This window comes from Gavialis gangeticus, unplaced genomic scaffold (assembly GCF_001723915.1).
Source record: "Gavialis gangeticus isolate Ggan-Ray unplaced genomic scaffold, GavGan_comp1, whole genome shotgun sequence".
NCBI lineage: Eukaryota > Metazoa > Chordata > Crocodylia > Gavialidae > Gavialis > Gavialis gangeticus.
Window position 1 is genome coordinate 18,434,384 of NW_017729002.1, and position 11,134 is coordinate 18,445,517.

The 11,134-nt window shown below is 49.3% G+C and overlaps 1 protein-coding gene across 1 annotated transcript in view; it reads right to left on the reverse strand.

The window, feature by feature from the left end:
• Positions 1–11,134, reverse strand: part of LOC109290688 (coronin-7-like) — a 245,643-nt gene that overhangs the window by 230,595 nt on the left and 3,914 nt on the right. The window contains exons 4-6 of the mRNA XM_019507396.1: positions 7,800–7,870; positions 6,740–6,923; positions 5,142–5,218 (exon numbers count right to left, since the gene is read on the reverse strand). Coding sequence (XP_019362941.1) covers positions 5,142–5,218; positions 6,740–6,923; positions 7,800–7,870 — 332 coding nt within the window. The remainder of the gene's footprint in view (positions 1–5,141; positions 5,219–6,739; positions 6,924–7,799; positions 7,871–11,134) is intronic.

An 11,134-nucleotide genomic window follows, 5' to 3' on the forward strand; every position in this document is an offset into this window, starting at 1 on the left:
GGGCTTTGCGAAATTTCAGTAGCCGTTTCATTTCGGAGGCGCTTCAGCCCGCTTTGGTGCCCGAAACATTGAATACGAAATGAAACGGAAAGCTCTGAAACATCTCCGAAACAGAACAAAACCATCCAAATCATTTCGGAAATGTTTCAAAAGGCTTCAGAGGTGAACCCCGGGAATAGTCCAGCATAGCCCTGCAGCCCTCCTTTTAAAGTGCCAGGAGGCTGGAGGTGAGTGGGGGAGGGGGCCGGACAGGGCAGCCATGGGGGCCTCTTCCACAGCTACCCACACTGGGGCAGAGCCAGGCACAGCCAGAGGAGCCGCGGGAGAAGCCCCCATGGCTGCCCTGCCCGTCCCCCGCCCCTTAAAAAAAGCCCTGTGCTCACCAGCTGCAGCAGCGATTGGGGCCTCCTGTTACAGTTGGATCTGCCCATTCTTAAGGCAAAGCAGGTCAGTACAGCATTCTCCTTTCACAGCACCTCACAGCAGGGCACAGGCCAGCAGTGCAGGCTGATGTGACCTCTCCCTTCATCCTGTCCAATGCAGTTAGTGGAACCCAGCCATGCGCCTCAGCACCTGCCTCACTACCCACCTCAGCTGTAGTGCAGCAACACAGAGGACACAGAAACTGAGTTATGCCTGCAGAAATCCAGCTTTGCAGCTACAACAGCAGGAGTTTAGGCTGCAGGTAAAGTCACACTGGGGGGAAGCATGATCAGTCATATGCCCCTTGCCAACCCACTGCCTCCACATCCAGATCTGTGTGGGGCAGACTACTCCCACATCCTGCCAGAGCATTATGTGAGCCAGCTGGAGTGGCAGAGCCATCTGGAAGCTAGTGGCAGCACCCATTGTTTTGCCTCTGGCCCTCTTTTGCCAATGACTCCAACGCCTTCCACCAGGCTCTTTACACTGCCCATCTTCCAAGCTCCCCTCATTCTACTCCCCTTTGTCCCTTTACCTTATTGCTTCCCAGCAAAATCCCACACGGACACAACCCGGCAGTGCTGGCAGGCTGCAGGTCAGGCATCATGCTGTTCTCATCCCCCTACCACCAAGCCTGTGCCGCTGTAAAGCTCAGGATGCAAGCTCCCTAGGGCAAGGTCTGTCTTTTACCATGACTGGAACCAGCCACAATGGAACCCTCAGTCTGGGCTGGACAGACACTTAAATCCAACCCACAGAGGCACAGACTCATCACTGATTCTCAGGACATGGCAAAATGGGACCAGGAGCAAGCTCCTCAGTTAACCACATGGCTGGAAGTAATCCTCACTGACTAGCCAAAAATCAGAGGGCAAGTGTTTATCACCAGGGACAGAACCACAGAGGCTTGAGCAAGGACCGGGCAGCTGTTGGGGAGCCAGTGTTCAGAGGTAAAAGGCCCTGGCTGCAACAAAGGCACCTTCTGGCCACCTGGCAGCAGAACAGTACAGGGGCAAGACAAGAGACTTAAAGCAAAATCCTTACCTCAAAGAAATAAGTGGCAAATCCCCACCCATCTTAGTGAGGCCTGGGCATTGCCTGTGTGTAGGACACACCTGGGAGAGGCTCTGAAGCTGCAGCATCACAGATCAAGCTAAGGGGACCATGATCTGCCATGCTGTGCCATCACTGCCATGGCAAAAGGCACACTGGTCCTGTCCATGCTGCAGCATGGAGGCTGTGTGCTCAGAGTGCATCATAGCAGAGAGACTCAGAGGCAAAGGCCTTCCCTGGCGATCAGCTGATAAAGGGATCTTTACAGGCGCAGGATCCTGGAGCAGCAGGCCATGACCTTCCCCCAGCAGTAGCTGTAAAAATGGCAGCTGCTGGCAGAGAGCCAGGTTCTGCTCACACATGCTGTGAATGGGCAAAAGGAAAGGATGGGGCAGACAGTGAATACCAGGCACAATTGAGGCAGCCAAGAGACAATCAATGTGACAGGGCTCCCTGCTCAGACTAGAGAGTCATGCCACAGATGTCTCTCTGACTGCTGGCTGTGCAAGGCAAAGCTAGAATTCATTAGCCCTGAGCAGCTGCCAATGAGAGAGACTCTGCAATCTCACTCCTATAACACGTGTGCTAATGAAAAGAGAATGTAAAAAGACCAAGTGCTCAGTACATGCCAGTAACCTGACAGCGTCCCTACAAGTAAGGGTCAGACAATGCCCGAGAGACTGCATGGGGCACAGGCAGACAATGACAGCATGCTTAGACACCCACAGACATAAGCTCAAACCTCCTGAGTTACTTTTGGTACATTTCATTCATGATCTAGGTCAAGAAGCTCTGTTTCCATGTTGCAAAGAGGCCCTGTTCCCTGGGACTTCGACACCTTGAGAATGTGCCTAATAGATTTCCTTGTTCAAATTCAGAGAGAGAAACAAAGCAACACAGAAAATCCTGAGTTGCCTTTACTGACTGCACTACAAACTTACTCTGACAACTGAATTTCTAAATATCTATTATGAAGCTAGTAAATGCACAGCTGTCAGACAAAGGCTGGGTCTGGTAAGCGGTAGCATCTTAAAAATATCCAGGAGATGAAAGCCGCAAGACTCCAGCAATGATGAACTTTTGCACAATGGGACAGTACTATGAATGGAATCCCTAGCTGGCAAGTGGCATGGCTAGCAGGGGAAATGCCTGTTATCAACTGTGGTGCTGTCCCCTTGAGAGCTGCCAAGCATGTCACAGCTAGATCTTGTTTCCAGCCTTAATCTGTGGCTGATCAAGTTCTAGAGCTCCTGCCAGAGGACTAGAGTGGTACCTAGGCAAGCAGCCAAGAGCACTGCACAGAGTTCTCCTCCTCCACAGCATGGCATGGCACTCAGATAGTGAAGTCTGTTACCCAGATTACAGGTAATCTTGGGGGCAGACTACTAATAATAGATAGAAACAGGTTTACAGCCCAACATTTTATTTGTTTGCACTTTAAAACATGAAAACATACCTAATTGTTTATCCCAAAGTCTATCTAGCTTGGGAGAAGAATGACACACAGATTAGCAGCAGGTCTTCTTAAATTTGCTGAGTTCTCTAAATTTCCCTCCAGTCTATATCCAGTACTTATACATGGCTGATTTTAATTCTAATAAATAATCTCCTATTCATTTTAATCTCTGATTGAAAGTTTCTTTGTTTTACTGAAACTTTTGGAACTGGACTAAACCAAATCTCTTATGAACTTGGAAGGTGTCAATTAGTTGGGATTTATATACTTGGGAAAGAAAGAGGGAGGATTTCTTATCTCCTTTCCTTCCCCACTGTGGAGTGCTGCTCAGCACTAACCTGTTTTATCTTAGTTTATGGTCTTCTTTGACAAGGCTGTTCTTGTTTTTACAAATTATCTAAGCATCTTAACAAAAATGTATGTATGATAGCAAAATAACATCTAATATATCTCCTTTCAGGCCTTGTGCTTTGTTTAATTGTTTGATGGCTTTTCACTTTGCTGACCAAGTTAGTTGTCACATCTGCAAAGGTTCAAACCACAGTCACTCAGAAACAAGTTTGGGGGCCTTCTGCTTAGCCACAGTTCTGCAGCTTGTCCTAAGACCCTTGAAAATGGTCAAGGTTGGCAACAAACCCTAAGTCAAGCTCTGCTCTCACAACCTTTGCCCACACAAACATTTGACGAGTCATGGCTGGGCAGCATGCAAGGTGAAAGAACGGGTGAAGCCCTCCCACCTCCCAGCTACCTCTTCCCTCACCTGCAGAGATACTTGGGGAATTTCTCCTACAGATAAGCCAAGAAAGTAAACTCCTACTGAAGATAAACTGTTCCCTTGGGGCAAAGGGATACTTTCTATATCATGCAGTTGTCTGCGGGGTTATGGCCACAGGGAAGGAGCATAACCTGGCCCTCCACAAGGGTATTTCCCATCCCCAATCTCCATCTGCTTTTGAAAGCCTCTTGGAGAAGATCTACACTGTTCTTTGGGAACAGAATTTCAGATTTCAAACTGGCCTCCAGGACACAAGCCAACCTCTCAAAACTCCACAACAAGCAAGTTTATATAACCACAGGGAAACAATATCTACTGTTTACACACAGCTTTTCATCCTGAAGGATCCTGAAATGGTTTGTAAACACATAAGAACCTATCACTGAAATGCAGCAGCCTCTTGGGTGCAACAGCACAGAGCATGGCTACATGGTAGTCAAGGACAGTTCACAAATACCACAGCCAACTGATGCTGCAGGGGGAACTGAAGAAAGCAGGATAATTCCTGGTGATGGTATGTGAGTAGGGCCCCAGGGTAGCCAGCCTAACTGTTACAGAGACCATCAGTTTCTTGTGAGTCTTTAGTGCCCACAAGCCATCAGGCCTTCAGCATTAAGTGATTTTCCAGGGGAGGCAAGAACAGTGAAAGTCTTTGGAGTGGGCCTTCCCCCCAGTGTGGGGACGTAATGATTAAGCTCTAGTTTGAGCTCCCTGAGGAATAGGGATGACAAGAATGGAAAGCACCGTGAGCTGCTTTTATCAGATGCTCATGGGAGAGGCACCAGAGCTCTTTAGGAGCACAGTGAGCAATTTCAAGCAGGAACTGAAGACAGCTGGAGTACAGATAGCAACTGGTCTGCATATCCTGCTCTTGAGGATAAAGCCCATACTGTTGGAATTCCAGCCTCATGATCTTGGGGAATGAGCTTTGCAGTGAATGGCATGTGAGAAAGGAGAGAGAAGGGCACTTGTCGCAAGAGGTGTTTGACAATCTCCCCACTGCCTTTCTGAACAACGAACTCCCAAAGCCTCTGCCATCACCTCTCATATGTAAGGGGCAGCCCTATCCCTAAAGCCACCCCAACAGGTGGGTGTCCAGTCTGGTACTCTCTTTCTCCATGGAGGTTACAGTGCCCTAGGAACATACTGCATAATCAAAGCAGGCTTCACTCAAGTTCTCCATGGAGTTACCTAGTACAGCCCACACCTGCTCAAGGCAGAATGTGGCAGTTTAAGCTCCAGCAGAAGATAAATCCAACACAGGGAAGGAAATATATTTTTAGACATTCTCATTCTGCAGAGGTTTAGTTGCACTCACCCACACAACAAAGTTTAACACCTACCTGAATACATCTGTTCAGGAAAGCACATTCAGGATTTCTCCCCTGCCTGCCCTCCAGCTCACCCACCACAGGAAACGCCTGCTTTACTCACCTTACAGGAAGTGCCAAGGAGGGCACCATCTCGTTTCCAGGCCAAACTCTGGAGCTGGTCACCATGAGATTCCAGTTCTAGAGGAAGAACAAGGGGACACACAGCTAAGTGGGAACAGCTTTCAACCAGTTAAGGATGGAGGGTCTTCCCTCTGTGAGAAATACACAACTTCATTACAAACCACTTCAAAGTCCAGAAATTTATCGAATCTCAGCATTTCCCACAAATGAGTAAATTTTGCATCAAAACATGTACTAACTTGTTTTCCAACCAAGCAATTTAGTTTTCCAGAATGGAAAATATTGCTGGACTTGAAGGAAAAAGAGTTCTCCAGATTGAGCTCAGATTTCACTTTCACTACAACAAATCCCAGCTTGCATACAAAACCAGAATATTTCTGAAGGTTTTCCAAACCAAACAATTTAAGCCAATTTGAACCAAGTTACAAGAACACCAACATGTGGAAGTGCTCTGAAATTCAGCCATTCTGACTGCACGCCCTTGAGCTGGACTTATACTTTCTGAAGGACAAAGTTTCCATAGCTCATTGCCAATCCTCTGCAATGGGTCTTTTAATAAGGAATTCATAACATGCTTTTGGCTTTCTGGAACAGGATCACTGTTGCTCACAGGAAGTCTGAGGAGGAATTCAGTACCAGGCTGAGGAGAAAGTCTGGCTATTCAGGCAAGGTGACAGGAGACAGGCCTAACAAACCTGCAGAGTGGAACAGAAACAAGTTGGTAGGCCCTCATACTGCCCACAGCAATGACAGCGGTGGCTTCCTCATCTAGTGTTACTGGAGGCATTTATGTGTGGCAGCATTTTAAAGGGAGTAACCAATAGGTAGGGCTGGTTCTTTGCGATGACAGTGGTATATACAGTGACCTGGAGGGAGGCTGCAGAGGTTTGGTTCCATTTTCTTTTTTGGCTCTCCCTGGAACCTTAAGCCTAAACATCCATCATCAGGCAGCTTAGAAGGAAGAGGAAGGGGGAAGCAATTTGTGCAGCACACTTGTGCTCAGACGCTACCAGAAAAAACACATCCCAGATCCAAGACGGTCTAGACCAGTGCTTCTCAACCTTTTCCACCAAGGCACACCTCCATAACTTTTATGAATTAGCAGAACCCTGTCTGAGAACTGCTAAGCTAGAAACTAGCTGGTTCCAGATGAAGGCAGCAGGGACAGAAATTCACCCTGCTGCACCCTGCTCTTTCGGCTGTCTGCCCCCACCCTCAGTCTGTACCTGAGGGGGCAAGCACAGCCCCTGTCATTGAGACTACCTCTCCGGAGCATAAGCACACCCCAGTCAAAATCTTCTGCCTGAGCTACAGCAAAGGGCAGGGGCAGAATATTGAATTTTTTACTTCCCATGCCCTCCAGGACTGCCTATGAATAACCTTTGGCAGCAATAAGGTCCTTCAGAAAAAGACAACACCCACAAACAAAGGAAGGGGTAAACTCCTGAAAAGTTGCTGATGCAGCAAACTGGCAGAAGTTTGTGCAGCTGAGCAGATATTTGCTTGTGTATTCAGGCAGAAGATGCCATGCTCAGCCCACAAGACAACATTCCCCTGAGCCAGAATGACTCTGCCTACCTGTCAGGGACTGCTGCTGGGCCACGTCCCAGATCTTCACTCCCCTGCCAGCTCCGCTTGCCAGCACACCATCTGCAGTGGAGTGGAACTGGAGCATGTCCACTTGGCACCCCTCAGGCCCCAGGATCACCCCCGCACTGGCAGGCAAGTCCTGGCCATTTTCAGACAGACACCACACTTTCACCTGCAGGCCAAGATGCACAAGAGTGATCCCCAAGAGCCTTTACGAAACCCTCTGCCTACACTCTGGTCTCCCATCTCCATGTCACAAGCGTGAAGTTGCATCTGCCACTCACCCCAGGCTCACATGGAGCTCTCAGTGCTCAGGTGCAGCAGCCACATACCAAGTGCTCTCCTGCCACATCCTGTTGGTAGGTTGTGTCTTGCCATTCATTTCTTAGGCCTTTGTGCCCCCAGACAGAGCCACAGGTAGCTCAGCAGGGCCATTTCAAGTGAATTGGGCTCAGGGGCCTCATTGAACTTAGGGAGACCAAGCTGAGTGGCAGGTCAAGCTGTTTCCTCTGCTACATGTCCTTCCCTTCCCAACATGTGCACAAAGCTCACAGACACCCCACATCCTTCTAGCTTGGGACAACCCACCTTTCTGCCTTCCCCTGCTCCACAGACTCCTTTGATGACCCCTCTAAACACCATGGCTTGAAGCTGGCAGCAGCTCACAATTCCCATCATCTGTCCCTTTGCTGTACCCCATGCAAACACTGGGCCTGCATCCAGCTGAGCAACCTGAGTACATGTTAACTGCACGTCCCTCCAAAGCAGGGAGCCCATTTCATCTTCATGGCCCCTGGCATCCTTCTGCTCCAGACCATCTCCAGACCACACCCTGGCCCCACCTTCACTCCAGACCTCAGCCTGAACTCCCCTCAGTGCCCCTCCCGAGTTACCTGTGAAGGCACTGACAATCCACATAAACAGACTCCCAGGAACCAGCTGGCAGTATCAAGAGCTAACCCCGGGACAAGGGGGGCAGGACAGCTCCTCTAGTCAAGTGATCTCACTATATGCAGTCCCCTCAGTTACCACTTCACTGTACACTCACCGTCTTATCAGCAGAGCCTGTCGCCAGTAACAACTGGTCAAATGGAGAGAAGTCAAAGTCTGTCACCGTATCTGAAGGGAAGAGAAGAAGTTTAATTCCTGGCTCCCTGAAAGGATGCACTTGCTGCAGCACAACTATCCCCTCACCCTGGCCTACCAGGGCCTTATCACCCCCTCTCCCTCCAACCCTATGCCTCAAGAAGCTGTGCTTACACAAGCAGAGACACCCTGGCAGAGAAGACCACCCAGGGCAGTCCTCCAAAGGGTTACAGGTTCAGTTCCCATGAGCAGCCAGAAGGTTGGACCCCAAGTAGAGCCACTTCAGGAGAAGAAAGATGCTCTCTGGCGTTTCAACCAACTGCTAACCCACTGCAGAGAGTTTCCCCAAGTACTGATCTGCCTATGGACAGGGGAGTGCTGTCTTTAGGTCTGACAAGGGACACTGAGCAGACATGCTGCCCACTCTGCTTCTCCCTGTGGATGGCTTAAAACCTTTTGGGGCAGGGCTGAAGTCAAATGCCTAGGATAGCTGGTATAAAAAGCCCTTTGTAAAGAGTATTCAAATCCCTCATGGAAGGATGAAAGTCTGTCCAGACCCACTGCCCTAACAGTCACCAGGACAGACAAGACAACACTCTGAGTTTTTAAACATTGACCAGAGCTAACCCCTTCCCTCGACACATTTCAAGCCTCCTGTATCCACCATAAAGCAGTGAACAACAAGCATGAGTCCAATTTGTTTTCCCTGCTGCAGCTCTCCTAAAAAGAAAGGAAATGGGATGTCTGGCTAATTGAGGGGAGCAATTAGAGTGAACATTTGCAGGGACTTGACAATGCAGTAAATAAGGCTGAGCCAACCAGCAGCCTGCCCAGACAGTAGTGGGCACAGCACGCAGAGAGGCATCTGTGTTGGTACATAATGCTGGGGTTTGAAGCCTTGCTTGGGTGAGCAATTCTGCTGGGAACAAAATCCCCTTTGTGATTCCCTGGCTCTGTTTGTCTGCAGATGAGGCGCTCCTTGTAACTCTGTTGGCAAGGACCTGTGAGACAGAGGCTGGCACCATGACTAACAGCCCCTCTGATGCATCTGGCATGCTCAAGAAAATAGGTCACTGCTTACTTCTCCATTCACACACAAGATCCAAAGCCGGAAGACAAAAAATAATCTGCACGCTGGAGGAAGTTATCTGCTGGATGTTTGCCCTAAAAAATCCTTCCCCAGCCCCAGCAAACAGCCTGCTCTCAGACACGCCAGCACACTTCACAGGGATTGCACTGACAGCCCAGGATGTGGCACATCTGCACTTGCTTTCTTTCCTAGCATATCACTTGCCAGGATATTGGGTTACAAATGCCTCCTTTCTAGCCAGCCACTCATAGTCAGAAGCCCACTTCTTACAGCCAAGCTACAGATGTGACAGCAAGCACGGATGAGCATAGGAAAGGAAAGCTCCTTTCCAAGTCACCAGGTCAAATCCAGATCAGGTCATTTGTCACTTAAGTTTGCTGCCAGCCAATGGCTGTTGGGCAGTCTGTGAAATGAGCCCGGGCTGGGGCGGGGGGGAGAGGTTGTCCCATTCTAAGTCTATAGGAGTCTATCTCATAACCCTGCCCCTTATTCGCCCTCTCAGAAAAGCTGTCAAACCTCCCTGCCATCTTTCAGCAGTGCTGGGCCTTGCAGTTTAGGAGAGCCAGATCAAGACAGGGTGCCAGTACAGGGAAAAGCTGCACCTGGCCTGCACCCAGAGAAGAGTCAGGCTGCAAGGCAGCTGCTGCAAGCAGCATGCACCTACAGCAACATCAGATGCATATGACCCAAGACCGTTTTATGAAAAAGCAGCTTGGGTCACTTCTATACAAGCATATGAGCGGGCATGCACAGCATCACAAGCTGAACACCTGCTGCAGACAGCTCAAAAAAGAAAGGTGGGACAACCTGGGTTTGAATGGGACTGAGGGGCCTTCAGGCCCACAGTGGAAATGTGAGCCCACTGTCAAAAATGATCCATGACCACACACCAATAGGACAAGGCAGGAACTATCTTCCATTTCCATCTCCTTCACAATGAAGAGAGATCCAGCAAGGAGATGCTGCCAACCTTGTTTTGGTAAGAAATGTTTGTACTAAACAGACCAAGATTTGGTCCTTTCGTTAAGAGAAGAACCTTCCCCAACTGTAAGGCCCTAAAGAGCCACATGCTGCTCCTAGGGGAGACCCAAAAAAGGGACACAAATCCATACAGTCCCACTAAACTGGCAAAGAACAAGAGAGAAAACTAGTCCATTCCTGGAGAAAGTACGAAGTGACCTTCCCCCTAGATCATGTGAAGGGTCGCTAGGATCACAGGAAGGCATGGGGCTTGTTCAAACTGATGCTTTGATAATGATAATCCCCTTAGGAAAGCCTCTCAGACTAGCTGGACAGACTCCAAGATTTACCCCTCCCAGGAAAGAGTCCAAACAGAATTTTAGGAAGTGAGAAGTAACTGCTGATTGAGGCAAGAGATGCACACAATAACCAAGGACAAGAAGCTGTAGTGGCACATCTGGAAGCAGCGTGTTTAACAACAGACCAACATCATCTGTCCCTATGCCACCTAGACTGGCAAACCTGAAGATGGACCTGGGCCACTGACTTTGATTGCTTTTTAATTACAGATTGAGACTGTTGGCTCCTTTGCAGATGAAGCCCCATCTCCCTTGCTATGCAACTCAACTTTCTCAGCTTGGCCTTTGCCACAGGGACATGGACATCTACAGAAGCCCTAAGCAACTGAACAAAAACCCTGCCACGTGAAGCATGCCCATGCATACCACCACAGGCAAAGACAAGACAAGAGGAAGGCACCAAGGAGCCCCTGCCAAGGGTGTCGGGAGATGGGCCCTCCATCTCAGAAGGCACCAACACCTTTGCCAGGGTTATGATGCTGTTCCTGCCACATAGGAATGAGGCACCTTGAACGGAGGTAGGCAATACACTTAGCATGATGTGCACATTCCTCACCTCCCTCCTGACCCTGCACTACATAGCTAGAGCCCTGAATCCATCCCAGCCTGGATGCAGTGAACACCAATGTTCACACCCCCTGAACAGTCAATGCTGCCACAGTGGACTTGCAGACCCCAGGTCCTTCCCAGGTGTACTACTGTGACTGCCTCCAATCTTCCACACTAGCATCTCCCCTTTTCAAGCAATAGCTTGTTTAGTCACAAGACTAGTTAGATCATTCACTGTCCATGTTTCTCTCAAAACTCTGCTCCCTAAATGCTGTCACCACCCACCTGATACATTTCCTCTTGGATTTTCCCCTCGGCGTTCAAGATCCCCCCCCCCCC